Genomic DNA, 20,121 nt, shown 5'->3' with positions numbered 1-20,121 from the left:
TATTTTTGTGATGATGACTATGTTCTCTGCACTGTATATGTGATATTGGATCTTTTAAGCCGAGAGAATGGCATCTTCTCCGTTAACAAAAAAAGCATAAAACACTTCGCTCAAAGGCACAGGGGGAAGGCAGAGGCATCAGAAACCAGAAGCACCCCCTTGGATCTAAGTCAGCATCCCTGTGTACCTCTGCTGGGATCCAAACTGGCGATTCTCTGGTTCCTAGCATGGAACCTTAAACAACCGAATCTGTGCTATTCACGGCTGGCATTGCATCTGATGCTCCACTCACCTTGACAATGCCCTTGAGTTCACTTGTTGTCAGGATTCTAGTATTTCCTTGGTTGGAAAAAGGGTTGGGATGCTATAGAGCAGACTGATGGTTCTTCATCAGAACTGAATATGCCACATTCCAAATCACGCTGAAAGGTTTTAGACTAGTTCTGGTAAACTGTCACCTCAGCTAGGGGGTGCTGTAATACAACACTATTGTACAACACCATGACTCACTAAGTTCCCAAACAGGTATAAGTAAACTGACAGGACTGAAAACAGACTTACAGCCTATCTCAGCCTATCTAGCCTTTGTGGATGCTCTTTGAAATCAACATTATCACTGCCGTTTGAAGCTTTAAGATATCTTTGTCTTTACAGCTTTTTAGGTGTGATGGGAAAAAAAATCCTTTCAGTCTCATTTAGGCTAGAGACTGAAGTCCTCAATAATGAGAAGGTCTGGGGGAAAACGTCTCTCATCAAACAACAGGTTCATTTTCTCCTTTTGCTCAAGGTTTACTTGCTTAATGCCAAGTTTAATTAGATAAGAAAATGAGAAGGCGAATCTATTCCATCCAGAATTAAAATGTAGAAGAAGAACTGAAGTTTATGTCTTTGATAATACTTTTTTTTTCAGTTTATTGATCAGGTAGACTTGCACAGAAAGGTTTATTAGTTTATTAATGCTGCAAATCGCCGTCAATCTTTTATACAAAAAACGTCTAAATTGATAATAATTCATAAAAGAGTCATAGTTATGTACAGATCATAAAAACGATAAACACACACACACACACACACACACACTCACACATGCACACAGACACTCTCTCACTCCCTCTCTTTCTCTCTCATTCTCACACAAAAGCTGAATCATAGCCTTCATATGACGTGTTTGAAGAAACAACTGCTCACATTCATGCAACATTTGTTCCAATAACCCGTGTGGTCCTCAGTAGGGACGCTACCGTCTCTTGTTGTGGTTGGCACACAATGCGGAATGGCAACCGTATTCTGGTCCATTAACAAAGACACCCATGGTTCTGAATATCCAGGGCTATACTGGGTATCCGTATTTGCTGTCGTAACGAAGCGGTGGTTTGTAGTCACTGGGTGTGTTGGAGGAAGGTCGTGGAACACCATTTGGGTCAGTGTAGATGCTGCTACGTCCTGAAGGAGACCTAGCGGTTTGGCCTTGCCTGACTGCACTGTAGGCCACCCCGGAGTGTGCGCGGTAGCCCATTACTGTGCGGATGCTCGATAGCCTGCTGTTTGGGCGGCTCTCTGGTGCGGGGGCGTCCTCCCTATCACCGGGTCAGAGGCACAAGGTACAAGGAGAACCCAGTTTAGCACAGTCATTTCAAACGGTTTACACTGAACCATGTGGATCTCCAATTCATTTGTGTGTGCGTTTTTTTTTTTTTTACCAATGACAAATTACTAATGACATAAGAAAAGGATCAGCTCAGCTTCTTGCGTATAATTTGATTGCGATGGCATATAATATCAGCTTAAACTGTTGAGGCACTGCTGAGCAGCAGTTTCTTTCTACAATGTTTGGTTTCACTTATATGATTGTTAAAGAGCTTGTTGTGCCTCTGTACTGGAAAGTACATCCTGCAGATATGGATGTGTTTACACTAAGGCTCTTTGCAAGAACAAGCTTTCCCTGTGTATCTCTGCATATGGCAAAAGTGAAGAATGTTCTTAACAAGCACACCTTAATTACCTCTCTGAAAAATGTTGCTCTTGATTTACAGATGATATTTATATATAAGACATAGCCTTTATCTGCCCCATTTCTTGCTTTTAACCTTAGCCCTTTTCATATTTTCAAATAAGTACCTCCTCTCAGATGAAATTCCACTTTCACACAATGACCTTATTTTTGCCTCTCGTATCATTTAAACCCAGTGGTTCTCAACTCCAGTCCTGAGGGCCCCCCTTTCCTGCACGTCTTTGTTTTAATTGATCGGTGGAATCAATTAAAACAAAGTAGATCGGTGGATTACGGTGGGTTTTGTTTCAGCTCAGGACTAACACACCTTATTCCACTGATCAACTAATCATTAAGCCCTTGATTAGCTCAATCAGCTGTGATAATGAAGTTACAACAAGGCCATGTAGGAAATGGGACACTCAGGACTGGAGTTGAGAACTACTGATTAACCCACAAGCACACTACTTTTCTCCTCACCTTATCTCATTAGCAACCTCTTTCTCATAGCGTCGCTTGTGACAGCAGCAAATCAGAAGCCAGATGAGCAACAGGAGGAGGAGCAACAGCAGCAGAGCACCAATAACAGCTCCGGCTATTACGCCGGCTTTGTTGGTTGCTGAAGAGGCACATAATACCCAAAGTTAGGTTCACATAAATACACAGAATGAACTGAATAGATTGATTTTCAAATTTGGCGTTATTGAATAAACTAGAAATATAAATAAGTGAACGTGAGATGCCTGCAGAGACGTGCCAACACCATCTTTAAAGGAAGTAAACACGCGCTACATTCTTGCGCTGTGCTCAGACTTACGGTTATGGGCCTTCAGGGTGTATTTGCACTGCTCCTTGCCTACTTCATTGCTGACCTCACACAGGTAGTGACCAGTGTAACTCTCAGAGTGATTTCGAATCAAAAGCTCTCCAGTCTGAGAATCTACAAGAGACAAATCACATAGACTAAACACACGTACAACGATATTTTCTAAAGAATGTAAGAAATGCATAGATTTGAAAACACTGCTCTTGCTTTAACGCACAATCTATTTCGTTCAGAAGGACACGGAACTTGCTCAGCTCACACAATACAGGTGACCGTGGTTTTTTTTATGGATATAATGGATACTTAGAGAAAATGGATAATTTCATAGAAAAACCAAACAATATATGGACAACTTCGACCTCGTACTGGCCCTGAGCTTCAAATTCACCCACATTAGAAGTGACTTACTCTGGCTAGCTGTGGGTGGCATAGGCCCTCCACTCTCTCTCTTCCACGTGTAGGTTAAGGGAGTGGATCCTTTGGAAGACTTGCAACAGAGTGAAAATGCGGCTCCCTTCTCCTCTCTTCCTTCAACCCAACATTTTGGTACAGAGGGGCGCACTGAGACGGCAAGAAGGGGTAAAAAGGACATTTAGTACAGTTATGAGTCGGTGCTTATGGGCTGTAATCATGAAGGAACTTTGAAAATTTGTTCCAACAGCTGACATTTACCGCGAGAGAGAGAGAGAGAGAGAGAGAGAGAAAGGGAGGGGAAAGAAACAGGTGGAAATATGGCCCACGGGTATTTTTTTTTTTTTTTTTTTAAATGTTTTGAATAATTAGGTGAAATTAAAGGGGCGCGACAAGACTGAGTCACGCATACATATAAAATGACAAAACAAGGCGTGAGGCCTTTTTCTCTTTAACATTCCTGTTGAAGGACAGCTTGTGACAGAGATGTGTGAAAGACACAGAGGAAGGGAAAAAAAAAAACCAAAACAAAAAAAAACAAAAACAAAACCGGTAGTGCAGAAACCAAGAAAAAGGGAGTGGCTGTCTCAGACCCAACGGAGGGGAAATATCTCTCACCGAGAACCACCAGCGTGACTTTGCGGGAGTCGATGCCGGGTGTCTTCTTGACTTTGCACTGATAAGTGGCTGTGTCAGTGACTCTTAGTGAAGTGATGGCTATGGTCGCGTCGCCGCGGCTCGGATCGGCGGTGAAGGAGAGCCTGCTCATGAGGCTCGGGTCTCCCAGCTTAAATTCCCTCCCGCCCGTGTAGGATAAAATCTAACAGAAACACACGGTGAGAGAATGAGATAAATATCTGACATACCCGAGCAACACGGAGAGGGAACACGAGACAGATTGTTATCTGAGAACCAGTATGTCTACCCAGCAGCACAAGAGAACACAACCTGCTAAATAACACCTTTACAGGAGTAATTCTTTGAACTCTGTAACACATTCTAATGGTGTTGAATCACAGACTCAGTGACCAAGGGGACAGATTTCAAAGATTATCAAATTCTTGCTGAGTAAGACAGCACGTGCCCACGTCCGACCTAGACCTAAAACACTGCTGTTCTCTTTTTTTAAACGATCTCCAGTCTAACAACAGAGGTTAGAAACATCATGCACATTCACAGTCGCCATTTGAAATGTGTAACTTGTGATCCGCGTCTTCCATATCGCTTCTCCCCATTAATAATCGCACTACTCAATCTCTCAACTAATAATCTTGCCTCCCACTGAAATCTCACCAGTTGGTCTTTCTGGGTCATGTCTTGACTGACAATCGTCCATTCGATGTCCAGCTCCCCCGCATCATCAGGGCTCTCGCTGTAGGTGCATCCCAGTATCACGTCCTGTCCTACGGCCTTCTTAATGGTCTGGGGCCCTGTGGACGTGACCCGTATGGCCAGCGTAATTGCTGCAAATTAAGAGCAAAAAATGAGCCTTAGACAGTGTTTTGTATTGGATCTCTATCATTTTTTTTCCCCCCTCTTGCTTCTTTGACATTGTATGCAGTACAAGGATGTTCTAAATGAGAAACGTGAATGCACATTAAAGAAATCAGACTTGCAATCAGCATCCAATTAACATTCCTGTAACCTTTTTTTTTTTAGTGGTAAAATTTATTCGGCGTAAACGTTTTCTGTTTTTCTTTTAAAGGAAGTTCGCCCGATCTTTCAAAATGCCTCTCTTTAGGGCACTTAGTTCTGACTAGGGACTCACTGTCAAACAAACGTTGTGTAAATCCGACGACAATAAAGCCTCGGGGGGAAAAAGCAATACCCTGTGCCTGTCCCCCCCCCAACGCTTTTCAAATTCATGTCGATCAAACCGGCACATTAAAGAATGAATTCACTGACTCTGATCTGTTGTTGAAATGAGTTACTTTTTTCATGGTTAATCAGTACTTGGATACATTTACTATTACTGTTACTGTGGCCACTGCATGTACCTGGATGAGTTTGTCTTTTGATATTAGCTCACTTCCTGTTTGGTTCCTAACAACATATGGGCTTGGCTTTGCATAAGCTACTGTGTCGAGAAGCATGACAGCTTTGATGGACAGCTGAGTGCGTTCCGGAGAGTTACGCAAACGTCTGGTTTGACAGGTTCACTTCTTCCGCAACCTAAACGTCAACATACAGGTACCGCTACATACACTACCAGTCGAGAAAATGAGAAATGCTTTTTAGAGCTGCATTTCATACCGTCCCAGGGACAAAGACACATTCATACAGGGCCACGCCTGGGTTGGTTGCGGAAAAACAACTCCTATGGGTGGCTCCTTGGCGGGTGTCAAAATTCCACGTAGAACAACGTAACAAAGATTTTCATGTTAACTGTCTTCAGCTGGTCAGCTGGATGTAAATCATCATTTCTCATATGATCTTATGGACATATTCAAATCCAATGGTTCTATACTGAATGAAATCAATTGCTCTGTAAATATTAAGGTCAAAAGTAATGGAAAATGTTCTTGTCTGAGTAGGAGGTTGGCAACAGCCTCTTAATATGCAGAGCTAATTTATGCACAACACACTCTAACTGCTTCTCAGAGTAACTTCACTAGTTCTGTGTCTCGTGAAACTCTCCCCTCATTTGGAAACGAGAGACAGTTCATCATTAGTACCAAAACTACTGAAAGGATGAAAGAAAAAGCCACCACTCACCTGCATTGTTTAGACACACAGCAATAACAAAGGCAGACAATAGTGTTGTTGAATAATTTGAATGCTTGCCCATACTCCAATCTTCTCAAAAATCAACCTACAGGGCAGACAAGAGGAGAAAAAAACATATCCCTACGATGATACGAGTTAACTGATGATGACAGTCGCTTCATTTGCAAATTAGAACTTCCTGATTTTTCATTTCACTCCAAGGGAAATTTTGTGTGACCTTTAATTGCATGCTATACACATAACCATAGCTTTGCCGAGAACGGGGTTTTGATTTCCAGAACGGAATTGTAATGATACACACTGACACAAGGTTCTCTTCAAAGGGAGAAACGAGTGTTGTCTTTGGTGTCTGCGGGGGACTCCCTAGACGCACAGTTCAGATAAATGAAATATTTAATTTACAATTTGAACCACTGAGATGTCGCTCTGGACAGCATATCAATGAGCGTTGGGAGGTTGTTTGGTTTCAAATCGTCACTTAAGAGGAAATAAACAGGCTGACTGACAAAGAAACATGTTCGAGAGTGAAACTTGTTCGTATCTTAAGTCTTTAAAATGCAAGACTGAGAGCTGAGTTTCTTTATTGTTTGCTACTCCCACAGAACAAACACTGTCAAGTCTACAAAACCTTAAAGTGAAATGACTCACAAGTAAATGCCCTTTAGTAACCATCAATCCATTTCACGACGCTTCGGGAGGAGGAGAGATTGACAGAAGCAAAAATGTCTAAAAGTCGTCCTTTAGAGTCTGAGCGTCTTTCTCTGAATCATGTGCTATCTTAAGTGCGGGAGTAGTGTGTTTTACTATACTTAGACGTTACTATGGCGATATCATGAAACCTTACATGACACTGGGAACCCATGATTAAGGCAAAGGTCACACACTATCATTTGTCCACCCTGGTCCAAGTCCAAACCAACACTTCACTAATGCTAACAAACACTCTTGCAACTGTGTCCATGTGTTCTAAATCAACAAACAACGAGATTAAACGCTGAGTGAAAACTTACACCAAAAGAAATAAAACAGCTCAGATTACCTTTGGGCCCAGCAGTTTTACGCACTTCCAATAGGTGTTTCAGCATTCGCTTGATACACTGCTTTTCTTTCTGTCTCTCTCTCTCTCTTTCTCACCTCTCTCACCTGAAACCGAGAAACAGGTGGAGCCGAACAGACTCCGCCCTGTCTGCTCTCACCAGTCATTTTCAATTTGACTTTGGGAAGTGAGACTTACCTGTACAGATTATAAACAAAACACTTTGAAATGACATGTACTGATTGCAAAACAAACAGTTCAGTATCTTGACTGATTGTCCTTTAGTTCTTCTGAAAGGAGGAACTAAACCGGCTCCTTAATTTAATTATTACCCCCTCTGTGATTACATAATAACTATGTTGAATCTTTTCAAGTCGAGTAGTTTTTGATGTGGAACACGTTGGTGCTTATCAACAGAGAACAAACCGAGGACACGTAACGCTGATCAAAAGTCCAATGAAAGGTGTATGTCACACACTGCTGTAAAACGTGACAATGTATGTATAAAGAGATTCACTACTGTCTTATATGATTAGCAGCCAAAGCACACGAATTATAATTATGCCTTTATCACAATAATACCAACAGCTCAAGGTCTGTAAGTGGGTTGTGCAAAACATAAAATAAGGCTATATGGCTGCAAAAAAAAAAAAAAAAAGTCCTTCATTACAAATTAGCATCTGAGAACTTTCTCTGAATACCCAGCGCACAAGGGGGCCCCACAGTAAAACAGATCTCGCTCTGTCATTTAACGCAGCTTTTGATCTTCAACACCTCCTCATCCTCCCACCGCTGAGAGTGAATAGTGCCAAAGCCATGAGTGTATTGCCCTGGCAACTTCAACGGGTGGCTGAAAAGAGGGGAGGGGGGGGGATAGAACTAAGAAAGAGGTGCTGAGGCACAAATGTCGCCTCTAGAGGTGAAGGTGTTTACAGGGAGGATGTCATCGGTAGGTCACCGAGGAAGGACAACAGCGTTACGAAAAACGTTTAACCGTTACCTGAACCCAAATTTCAATCAAAAAGCTTTTCTTTTTTTTTTTTTTTTTTTGTGAACTTGACTAGAGTATGCTTGTGTTCAAACAAACAATAAATAAATAAATAAATAGAACTCATAATGAGTGCACTTCTGTGCTGCATTGTGCAAGATCGCTGGGTAAAAATTTGTCAGTGAAATGGAGGAGAGTATTAAAATGGAAACTGCGCTCTGTTTGGGTGATTCACGAAGGAGATATCAGATTATTCTTTGAATTTTGTCATTGGAGGAGTGGAGGCTAAATTGCTAAGGCTCGGAGATGGAGAATGGAGATAGTGAGGGCTTTTTCACTCCATAACAAACAAATTCTATGCAGCCTTTTCTGAAGACCTTGGTCTGTGTATTTTGGGAAATTGAATCATTCGTTATCTAATGAGAATAGATCCACATATTTACTGTGCTGTTCAGTTGGGGGCAATACAGAAAAAAACAAACAGAGAGCCAGTATTGGGTCTATTCCGCAGATAATATGTTTATAGTAGTGGGAGTCTTCTGATAAGTACTAATTAAAATTATGCCCAGAATCCACATAAGAGTGGTCTTTGTTTTCAGAATCACCTCTTTGTAAAGGAATAAAGATATGTCGTGAACACAACAATTTTATTTAGCGAATCAGGATTTTTTTTCACAGCACGATCCATGTTGTAGGCTAGAAAATGCAAACGGTGATGTCTATAGACAGTGTTTTTTTTTTTTTAATGCAAATGTTCCACATGGGTCCCCCCCGTCTGAAAACAGTCGGACTAAACATCACGTCAACGTTTATCATCTTTACAGGGCTGCAAGGCTGTCTGGAAAAAGAAAAAAGTGTCCTTCAAAGTCGAAAAGAAAACAAAGTTTTGTCATTGCATTACTACCCCCCCCCCCAGCCCCGCATGCGCTCACGCTCCCACGCACACACACACACACACACACACCCCTTACTGTCTTGCACTATGTATTTTTTTTTATCTTGTATCACCATATGCAAATAAGGCAGCCATACAATTGTCGCCACCTGTTGGCTTTGCTGATTGATTTCATGCACTGTGGGCTTCCTGTGTTTATTCGCCTTTCGGTGTTGACTTAGAAGGAGGTGCTCTAGCGTTGCTCTAGCTTCTTTTAGCATTCTGTTGGTGGTCAGAAGGAACTCTTGTGTGTAATGAAATGTTGAGTGGTGCAATGAACTGAAACGTCGAAAAATAATGCAAATCGGCGAGTTCAGTGAAGAGGATTTTCTTTTTTTTTTTTTTTTTTATTGGTTCTACTCTGTCTTTTTGAATTCATATAACGTGTCTTGACATTATTTGAATATCTCGTTTCAATGTACCTTTTTGCTGTTAATGTAACTGCATTAAAGTCCGGGCATCATTTTAAATTTGCCACACTGTGTATTCAATTATTTCACTCCTTGTTTCTGAGAAGCCTATGTGAGTTTTCTCTGTCCTGGCACTGCTTACATGAAGGAGGCTCTACGTGTGTGTGTGTGTATGTGTGTGTGCGTGTGTGTCTGTGTACGCATGCACGCATGCATGCAGGATGAACGGTAATTTGTCTTTGTCACCATGAGAGGCGTTTGACGACGACGGCGTTGAAGAATTCAACAAAACTGACAGGAAAGAGGATGCGTTGTTGTTTCCCAAGGATGAATTAATCTGACAACTCCTGTCCCACAACTCATCAAAAAGTGTTATGTTCACACAGGAGCCACAGCAGACTTTGTGTGAAGGTGAGGGAGGAGAGTGGACATCAGCCAGCAGAGTTAATTCAGCAGAACTGGGACTGATGCAAAATAACGGGCCATCGATCGGCAAAGAGCGTGTTTGATCGTGGCATGCCTCCATGTCTGTAAACTGGCCGACAGAGACGCTAAAAGTCAAATGCAGCATGATCATAAAAATGCACTTTTATTGGCCGAGACGAAGAGGATTAATCAATAAATGAGACTCCCTAGGACTAAACTGGAATGCAAATCATACCTTTTTTTTTTTGTGTGTGTGTATTTTATTCATGACACATTCTCTGCTCTCTTTCTAACCCTTTCACTCTTCACTCTCTCTCTCTCTTTCTCTCTCTCTCTCTCTCTCTCTCTTTGACAGCAGGGGATTGAGAATGGCTTTTGATTCAGATCTGAGTTGAGACTCTTTTGAACTATATGTGGGGGGGGGGGACAAATCGCATCTTATGATTTAGTGTTTCTAAACCTCACTGTCAGCAGGGGATCATACTTAGCCTTCAAAAAATGTCACAGTGTGAACCTGACCGCAAGATATTTTCTCAGGCTAAAGTCTGTGTTGTTTCCGATCATTACCTTGTCTTTGAGAAAAAAAAAAATTACTGCGTGTGTGTGTGTGTGTGCATGTGTATACACAAACTTAACAAACATTTTCAACACATATTCTTACATTTTTCATGAGCACTTGCTCCAAGCGTTTTGAAACTTGGTTCCTGACAACCAGCCGCATTTTCCACTTAGGTAGCACTCAGAGCCTGATTCATTTTCAAAAAAAAAACAAAACAAAAGTCAAAGTGGTCAGTCTGTTAAATGGATAAAAGAGCTGAAAGATACACAAGCTTTTATATGAGACTGAGCATACTTACTATGGTACAGTATACAGTAACATGGATCATTCCTACAGTAATGCTCACTGATAGGGACACTAGAAGGTTTTAGGCATCTAGAAATATCCACGTTTATTCAGAAAGTTGACTATACACACAAATCTCACACCACAGCTCAACGCTCTGATTTCCCAAATGTTTTTCTTTTCTGCTCCCCATTAGGTATCACTCTTCCAGTGAAAAAAAAATTAAAAAAATAAAAAGTCGGGTTAGCCTTGTATCTCTGTCGAGAGATGCTACACCGCGCAATGGGTGATAATTCTTAATAACACTCACTGTTTCGTTATGTAACACTCTATACTCGACCGCACAAACAATACGGCATGCTAAATCATTTATTGCAGTAAACTGTGAAGTGTCATTTAGTATCATTGTTTCCCCACAGTACATCCGTATAATAAGACCACTGAGCTCCGCATGAGTCTACGCGTGTTCTTTCCATCTTCTGGTAATTGTTCCACCTGGCCGGAGAGAGGAACGGCAGCCAAACGGGATTGAATTTGACCGAGGGCCAGGGTCTTTTGATAACCTCATCTATCTTAGTTGTTTTAAGCAGAGAAGCCCGTTAATGACGCCGGAGAGGGCGGCGACGCAAACCGCCTTGACAGATGCCCAAATTACGTGTAAACAACAGGACCCCGTTCGAAACAAACAAACGAGGGATGGAGGAAGTGGGAGGTCGACAAACAACCGGAGCCTGCCGGCAAACATACAAAGCCGGCGGCGTAATGAGAGTCACGGGGAAACTGTTTTTTTCTTTTTTTTTTAAAGCACGGATACACATATGTAAGGAAGTACATCAACACCGGGAGGCCAGAACTCCTGCCAAAGGAACACACACGTTCATTTAAATGATTCGCATTTGGTTTGAATGACTAAAAAAAAAAGTGCATTCATTAATGAACAATGATATGCCAATCTGTTCTAAGATAGAGATGCTAATCCACCCTTCTAAGTGATAAGAGATTTCCAGGATGCATTCATCAATAGATCAGTCTTATCAGGAAGTAAACACTGAGGAGGGTCTCTAAATGCTAATGTTGGTTACTTTTTGTTTTTCTGTCTGTGACATTAGGCGTTTGCATGTCTTCACTCTTTGCCCATGTTAATCTCCATCTAGAATGCTTGGCAAGAAGGAAGGAGCTTTTATTTATGGTGTTTATTAGTCCTTTTATAGCTACTCAAGACCAGCAGACCCAACCAAGAGGTATTTCATGTGCGAAATAACTGGTTCTTTAGTATCATGACCCTGTTATTGCCTCTGTCATTATGCGGTATGAGTCACTCAATGTTATGCACAGCAACCCCCCACCCCACCCCACCACACACCACACCACACACCATTATAAATTGAACCGTCACATACGTTGGCGCCCAAAAACACAGCCAAGGTTAGTTTCCTCCCTGCTAACCCAGTTTTACCCGGGTCAGATCGTGAGCAATTGTCGCGCATTTCACAAAGGGAAGAGATCTAGCGTGTTCTTGACCAGCCCAGTCATGGAGCAGAACAATAGGAACCATGATCAGTCCAGCATAAAGGACATAGCTTAACACAAACACCAATCTCAACACCATTCAAAACAGACAGATGGATAACTCCAGATGTCTCAAGAGATGAGTCATTAGTCTTATCCGGCTTTGTTAGAGAAGGATTTCTTTTCTCTTTTTTTTGTTAAATCAGACAAATGTCCTCAGCACCCAAGGGTCTATCCAGAATGCCGGTCTCTAATCCTCCGTGTTGAGAGCTTGGCTTTGCTTGACGTGCTCAGAGCATGTCAGTTATCGTGTTTGTCCAGTCCAGGTGCCTGTTTCACAAAGCTGATTTTTTAAAGGCTCTGGACCCAGCTATGAACAGCTGGCTTTGCAAACAGTGGCTGTAATTCACAGCAGCTGCTTGGGATTAATTTATTCTCTGCGTGGTTTCGGCCAGTATTTAGCCTCTTAACTCAATTTGTTTCGCAAAACATTTCTAAAAGGTAAACGTATATTTAGTCAAATCGTACCTAATTACAATATATCTTTTTTCGTGAGCCTATGTTTACGGTGCTGTGACCCAGATAGCATCTGCTTTGGATTAAGGAATTAAGTGGAATTACTAAATGTGAAGTGAGACATGTATAGCTGGCAGTGATGCGATTGCACATGCGAACAGACACACACAAACGCACCCGCAACCACACACAGACACGCACACAGACACAAACACACACACACACACATACACACACACACACACACACACACACACACACACATGAAACAAGACCATTTGAGTAGGAAAGAGAATGGTAACAAACTCATGCAAAAATAAGGACAATAGCTATGTGAATTTGAAAAAAAAAGACAAAAAAAGTGGAAGTCTGATGGCAGTGATGTTCTTTCATTCAAATCCAATATCTATCAAATGCATTTAATACAGATACAGATATCCCTACCAAATAGCATATGGCAGTCAGTGTTATTCAGTCAGCCAACAGGAATGGAAAATTTGGTAAAGCGAATTAAAAGCAAATAAATTGCATCTGTGCTAAAGCAATGAGGACGTGACTAACAGAATATTCATGTCAGGCGGTCTGTTCAGCCAGCAGCTCCATTTGTGATTGAATAAGGATTAAAAAGTGTGGGAGCCAGACCAAAAAAATCTCATGGTTTGATGGAACCGTGTTTGTGGCCAGTCGTCTGAAGGTGCCTTTCAGGCTTTTAGGCAAAGCTTGTGCATTTTTTTTTTTTTTTAATTTGTCCAATTTCAAAGCGAGCAACTGGGTGGCTAGGTAGATCTCTGGTGGATCTCCTTGCAAGACTGGTTACATTTAGACTTGGTGACTCATTTGATCATTGTCATATTTAGACTAAATGAGTCATTCTATTCTATTTGTGCAGTGCAGTGCATCAGAAAGCAAAGCATGTTCTCATAAGAAAATGCTGAACTCAAGTACTCTTAAGATCCGAAAGCCCTCAGTGTAAGGTATCGCTTAGAACTGATTAAAGACTTGACATGGCACTTTATGCCATATTTAAAATACTCACAAAGGCTAAGCACAATGCAATAAGGAAAATGCAGCCAAAGACAGAAAGGGGGGGGGGGCAGAGAAGAGGAGAAAAAATGAGTGTCATCTAACAAAAAGGCCTGGATGTCTGCTCTTTAAAAATACAAATTCATGAGCACAGGCAATTTTCATTTTCCAGTCTCCTCCTCCTTCCTCCTCCTCTCTCTCTCGCTCTCTCTCTCTCTCTCTCTCACTCTCTCGGTCTCTCTCTCTCTCTCTCTCTCTCTCGCTCTCTCTCTCTCTCTCTCTCTCGCTCTCTCGCTCTCTCTCTCGCTCTCTCTCTCTCGCTCTCTCTCTCTCTCTCCCTCCCTCTCCCACTCTTTCTCTCTCTCTCTCTCTCCCACCCCCTCCCACCCTTTCTCTCGCTCCCTCTCCCCCACCCCCTGCCACCCACATCCCCTCTCTCTCTCTCTCTCTCTCTCTCTCTCTCTCTCTCTCTCTCTCTCTCTCTCTTTCTCTCTCTCTTTCTCTCTCTCTCTCTCTCTCCCTCTCTCGCTCCCTCTCTCCCTCTCTCTCTGTCTCTCTCACTCCAGAGGGTTTTCCATTTGGGCTGCAACTATTTTCTCTTCACACTGCTTGGCTGACAAACCCTTTCATTTGCTGAGCTACGGTGTTTAGATTGATGAGAATAACTCGACTGCTTGACAGTGTGTTAGAAAACATTTTAAGGGAAAGTGAGTCGGCACTTCAAACATGGCCACTGCAGCAGCACCGCAGTGATGGCGAACTTGTTTGTTTTTTTGTTGTTGTTGTTGTTTTTTTTGTAGGGTGAGTATGGAGAAGGTCAGTGTCAATGATAAGTCCAATTATTGTGACCTGTTGAACACACGCTTTTACTAGACCATGTAATACAAGTGCTTCCCAGCAGGGGCGGATTTAGTCATTTTGGGGCCTAAGGCAAACACAGGCATGGGGCCCTCCAAATCCCTTGTTCTCCCCCTCTTTCATTTAGGGCTGCCACTAACAGCTATTTTTCTATCAATTAATCTACCGACTGTTTTACCGGTTAGTTGATCAATCTAGAGTAGCGCCTGTGTGTTTTCTCTTCAGGTGCTCGTGCGCTAGTGCAGTTGTGGTATGCCATTGAAACTTTGCACAGTGTACAAACCACCTTTTTGTTTTGTGATAGTAGTGTGAGGTACTCCCATACTTGCGAAGCCTTGAGTCTTTGGAAACTTTTACGCTGAATCTCTTTCACAACCGTGTCGTCTGTGCTGCAGCCGCCACGATGTTTTAAAACTGTAGTGTTGACTGGAGCTGACCAATGACAGGAGCCAAAAATGACTGACGTCACACACACAGCAGTCTACATAGTGATATTGAAGAAAAACATTTGTTCGAATCAATTGAAGCGTTTTAGAAATCAATAATTTGTTCACTTTTCACCTTTTCGGTAATGCCAAAGAGCCGAAAAGTGAACTAATGAACAGTTATTAATACGCAGCTTCGCTGAATACTCGATTCTGATTGGTCAATTACCGCATTCTACGGCCTGTTATTTCTGACTAGCAGGCCGCTGCTATGAATAACAGACCGTTGCTATGGACCAATGTGTTTTAGCGGAAGCAGTAAAATAATTTTGAAATCAATAAAGTAGCTTTTCAGCCAATCTTTTGTGTCAAATTATTGATTTCTTTACTAAGCTCCGCTTCGCGCCGGGGTCCTGCATCACCCTGTCGGGGTTTATTTCGCACCAATGACCAGCTCGCTGTACATTATCCCTTAGATAACAGTTCTGATTGAAAGTTTACAGGAGTAGGTGGCTACTGTCTTCCTGAATCATTTCTACAGATGCGCAATAAGATCATGGAATAGTCCAATGTGGTCTGGACTGTTGGGAGGGGTTTGCCATTTTAGCATATGGATTTTTAGAAAGACATAATTAATTAGCGAAAAGTAAAACAAAACAAAACAAAACAAACCAAGACTGTCTTAACCATAAGATTATGAGGTGTTTTATGGGGCCCTTGGTAGCTAGGGGCCCAAGGCAATTGCCGACCCTTGCTTAAGGGTGAAGTCCGCCTCTGCTTCCCAGCAAGGCCATTTATATATTCCAGAGGCATTTGATATGAATGATGGAATTAATAACACAAACTGTAACACACTCAAGAAGATGGCGATGATGATGATGATGATGATGATGATGATGATGATGATGATGAAGATGATGAAACGTCTCCGAAGCGTTCGGGTTGGAAAGAATTGATTTTCGTATTAGACAATTGAGGAGGTAGTCTGAAATTCAACTCAGCTGAGAGATGCATTTGAGGCTGTGAAGGGTGATTCGCAATTGATTTGTTGTAGGAGCTGCCTCAGTTGACTCGGCCCCACACGTCTCAATTGTGATCAGACAAAACATCTTATTTGTGATTTTTAATCATGTAGCCATGACGCTGCTCGAGGCTCCCGCTACACTTGACCTAAAGCCAACTATGGATCAAAGAGATGTGAAGAACACAAAAATATAAGAGACGCACTGAAGAGAAAATAAGTAACTGCAAAATGAGAGGCTACGTTTCCAGTGTTTTTGACAGCGCATCGCATTTTGATTTCCCGAGGTTTGAGTTTGAAGCAAACATGATTCAAAGATTTTTTTTTTTTGCGTCTCACCTAAGACAGCACAAACATTTGACAGAATGCCAAGACATCTGCTCTCCCTCCCTAACGACCCAGTATATCTTGCTACCGGTAATACTTTGTTCCCAGGAAACGAATTTTTCATATCAGTCAAGTATAGAAACTTAATAGATGAATTACTAATGATTAAAACGGCTGCATGTCCCCCCTCCCCCCCCCCCCCCCTCCCCCGCCAACAGGTAATATTTTCTCAAGTAGCTTTGTGGCAGTGTGATTTTAAGCCACAGGGAGATGTCTGAGAAATGACTGACATTTCAGAAGGATGACATCTCAACCAGAATACCGAAAAAAAGTTATCTTACTCATTTTTGCAGCACAAGTATGGGATTTCTGATCATGTCAACTTTTAATTGGATTTATGGGGGAAAGAAAAAAAAAAAAAAAGGACATTTTAAACATTAATGGCTTTCCATACTTTAGCTGGGAGCTGAATAATAATGTCTTTGAGGCGTTAGCTGGTCCTCTTCTCACTTCCCAGGATGGGATAATGTTTGACCTGGGCAAAGACAGATAGGCAGTCTGGATTGGATGACTCCTTGTAAGTCATTACAACATGCCCTCGGCTCTCGACACTTGAAAACTTCTGAAGTGTTCTGATGAGTTTATGTTCCTAACATCCAGATGGACAAGTTTGACACAAGTGACTTTTGGTTTCCAATCTAAATATTTGGCATCGTCCAGGACATTTCCATACAGTGCACTAAACCCTTCAGATGCATGTGCTGGTGGTTTGTAACCAAACTGGCGGCGTAAGTGGAAAAGCTTATTTTTGTCATTACGTTGTTTTATTTGTGTCTTCCAGAGGTTTGTGCACTGATGTCTGATCTCATCATGAGAGATTAAAACAAGCTTAACCCAGAAAAAAAAAAATTGTGCCAATCCTTAAACTCCTACCGAATGAAAAGAAACAAACCAGAAAATAAAAAACCAGAACATGATTTGCTTTGGTTAGAGAGGTCAGAAGGAAATCGCAGAAAGTTTTGCAGTTTTGGAATTAAAAAAAGTTGCAATCTCAAAGAAAGCATGTAGCATACACAATTTTCTCCAAATGGATTACTCCTTGCCTTACTGACTGAGCTTAGTTTCCAATGAAAAGACTACTAATACTGGGAGCAAGCAACTCTATCTGCAGGATTTACTATGATTTGATTTTTTGAGTGCCTTTTATGACTGGTCCCTCTTCGGTGATTTAGTTGTTGCATTGATGTGCCTTTAATACAAAAATAATTTAAAAGACACATTTGAAAGGTTTGTTTTTTTGAAAAAAGTGCATATCATTTTCCGTGTCCCTGCTGAAAGAGTAGGCCTAAATCACCTTTTAATTTCAACAGAAACTGGCAGAGAGAGTAGCAAAATTTCATCCTGTCTTTACCATCTGTCAAAGGAGATGAGAACAGTACAACAGATGACAGGCCTTTTCCAAACACAGTGTTTTAACCCTGTTTATGCAGTCCAAACATGGGAATATTTGATATCTGTACTGAAAAGAGGAGCTCCACACAGTTCATCAATGCTGCTTTTAATTTAAAGTCATTCTCTGAAAGTCGTAGAAATAAATGCTAACAAAGGGACAGTCATACACAACATACGTTGGCATTCCACTATCACAGTCCCCTTTATGTTTCCATTATTATGAGTCCTTTGAAACACATCCGATTTGAAATATATGGTAGCTCTACACATTCTTTTCAAGTCCATATTCATTTGTAAAGATGAAGGGCCGTATACATCCAGATTTGAAACTGTACCGTACTCTGTGGGGTTTTTAAAGAACTGTGTGACTGTTGAGAGAAAGAATGCTGCATACAGATGAAAATGGATGCTTTAGAATACAGAACATGCCATAGACCATTATTGTTTGAAGTTTGTATAAGGCAAATCAATTGAAGAGCACTAATAAGCAAAGGGTTTTGCTCTACCAGTGAAACCATTCTTTTGTTCAAGCCCCTTCCCTTTCCCAGTAGTCCCAATTAACACATAATTGTGACAACAGATTCTAATATATCTAGTAATAAGTAAGTCACAGCAGATCCATAAGCCTCCAGTAACACAGGGCTGTGGAGAGGACATTTCTCATCTGTGTAATGAAAATGTTTGAAAATAGTCTGAGGAAAAAAAAAAAAATCAAGATCGTTTTAACAACTGCACTTTGGCGGAATTACACCTGTTCCTTTGTTCAGCTAAGAGGAACTAAAGTTTGAGGCTAATTTTCTAGATGAAATAGATTTTTGCCAGTAGTTTGATCACTGCAATGATGACCAAGGTAACCTTTTTTTTGTAAGATTATGACCAAATCTTTACAAGAGGGTTCTTGTAGACCAGCTACTGAATCTCTGACTCTTGTCGTCTGTCTTTTCATTCAGTGCGGCAGCTTGGGTTGCAGTTATAGAAACTTCAGACTTTCACAGCTCTGTGTTGGATCTCAGCCGCCAAGGCCGAGCTGGTGCCATTGCCAACCCAGGGGATGCTGGCAGAGGTAAACAGTCTGTGGTGAGGGTTGTCCCCTCATCTCTGCCTGTGGGATAGCTGGAGCAAAAGCTGGCACACCCAGATAGAGGCACCGTCCCTACGCAAAAAAAAAAAAACAAAAAACTGTAGTTTTTGTGGGACTTTGAAGCTCTCAGATTACATTTGTGGTATTGGAATCTTTTCCAAATGAGCCTCTAGGCACTTGCATTCAGTGTGAATTTGAAATGTGCTTGAGGAGAGTGCAGAGAAAAAGTGTGGGTGTCTTGACTGATAATGGTTTTTAAACACTTCATCTAAGATCAGTTTTAAAATTGAAAAGCTCTTTCCATTTTTGGCCAAATCACTGTCATTATAAAGAGGACACCGCCTGTGGTGATTCACCTAGTACAGGGCAGAATTTCTTTGCTTGTAGGTTACGGTGTAACTGTTCATACTGTACACGGTTCAATCTGAACATTGGCTTTTGGGCCACGATTCGATTTGTATGACGCTGTCGATTGAAAGAAAGCTGAACCAAGCGAGAACTTTTTTTTTTCTTTTCAAACATTTACAAATTTAGCATAAAAAGAACAAATCAAAACTGCTCAAAAACTGATAATGACGGAAAACTACTCTTTAGTACCCTTTATTATATGGTTCTTCTCTTAGAAAATCAATGTGCAAAGGCTGAACTTGGGCAAAAGTTATTTTAAGGCTCTTCTTCATGACAATAATGGGAGAAATCTGAAGATAAGTATCTTTTTATTATCTCCAATACTTACCAAGCTATATTTTGCTATGTTTAAGTTTAGTTATATTTTAAGAAAATTAACTATGCTACAGCGTTAACTTGCGCAAGCCCAATACAGAGAGCTATGCTAGTTAGCTAACATTAGCTTAACCAAGGGGTAACATCTTCACATGCCCTCTTACATAGGTCATATTTTCCTACATAAAGGAATAGTCCATTCATGATTCTTATCTTTAAAACCTTATGTAGATTAAGTTTAGGCCAATTCATTCTGGCTTCTTACCTCCAGGGGAGCAGGGAGTTTACACAGGGAAGCAATTTGATTCCAGGCAGTTGCCATTATTGGATGACAGGGCTCAAAACTTGATACAAGAAAAACAAGTTCCTGACCTTGAGAAGACTAGATATTAGATCTACTTCATGTATTCCAATATAACTTATATTATTTATGGTCTGAATAATGACACCATGTGCTTTGTTGTTACTTTAAATGGTTACTCGGTTGACATTTTAATTAAAGCTGTTATAATCATCTGCTCAACTATAAAGCAAACATGCACTGCATAAGCACATGCATATATGTTCTAGTAGTGAAAAATAAAAAAAGTAAAA

General features: G+C 41.2%; 1 protein-coding gene across 1 annotated transcript; it reads right to left on the bottom strand.

Annotated features, from left to right (window-relative positions):
- Window positions 1-1,330: 1,330 nt before the first annotated feature.
- vsig8b (V-set and immunoglobulin domain containing 8b) lies at window positions 1,331-19,849 on the bottom strand. The gene is made up of 10 exons (XM_030765236.1): window positions 19,793-19,849; window positions 18,768-18,876; window positions 13,674-13,761; window positions 5,943-5,971; window positions 4,521-4,690; window positions 3,846-4,047; window positions 3,225-3,377; window positions 2,808-2,930; window positions 2,471-2,609; window positions 1,331-1,577 (listed from the first exon to the last, which is right to left on the bottom strand). The coding sequence occupies exons 1-10, from the start codon at window positions 19,847-19,849 to the stop codon at window positions 1,331-1,333; spliced, it is 1,317 nt and encodes a 438-aa protein (XP_030621096.1).
- Between the last annotated feature and the right edge of the window lie 272 nt (window positions 19,850-20,121).

Source organism: Chanos chanos, chromosome 1 (assembly GCF_902362185.1).
Source record: "Chanos chanos chromosome 1, fChaCha1.1, whole genome shotgun sequence".
Lineage (NCBI taxonomy): Eukaryota > Metazoa > Chordata > Actinopteri > Gonorynchiformes > Chanidae > Chanos > Chanos chanos.
The sequence above is the reverse complement of the archived record's forward strand: the minus strand, read 5'-3'. Positions and strand labels throughout refer to the sequence as shown.

Coding starts and splice junctions, on each gene's coding strand:
- vsig8b (XM_030765236.1), bottom strand. CDS start 19,849: ATGGCAACTGCCTGGAATCAAATTGCTTCCCTGTGTAAACTCCCTGCT. Junction 13,762..18,767: donor CCTCTGCCAGCATCCCCTGG/GTTGGCAATGGC, acceptor TTTAAAGAGCAG/ACATCCAGGCCTTTTTGTTA. Junction 2,931..3,224: donor GCCACCCACAGCTAGCCAGA/GTAAGTCACTTC, acceptor TGTCTCTTGTAG/ATTCTCAGACTGGAGAGCTT.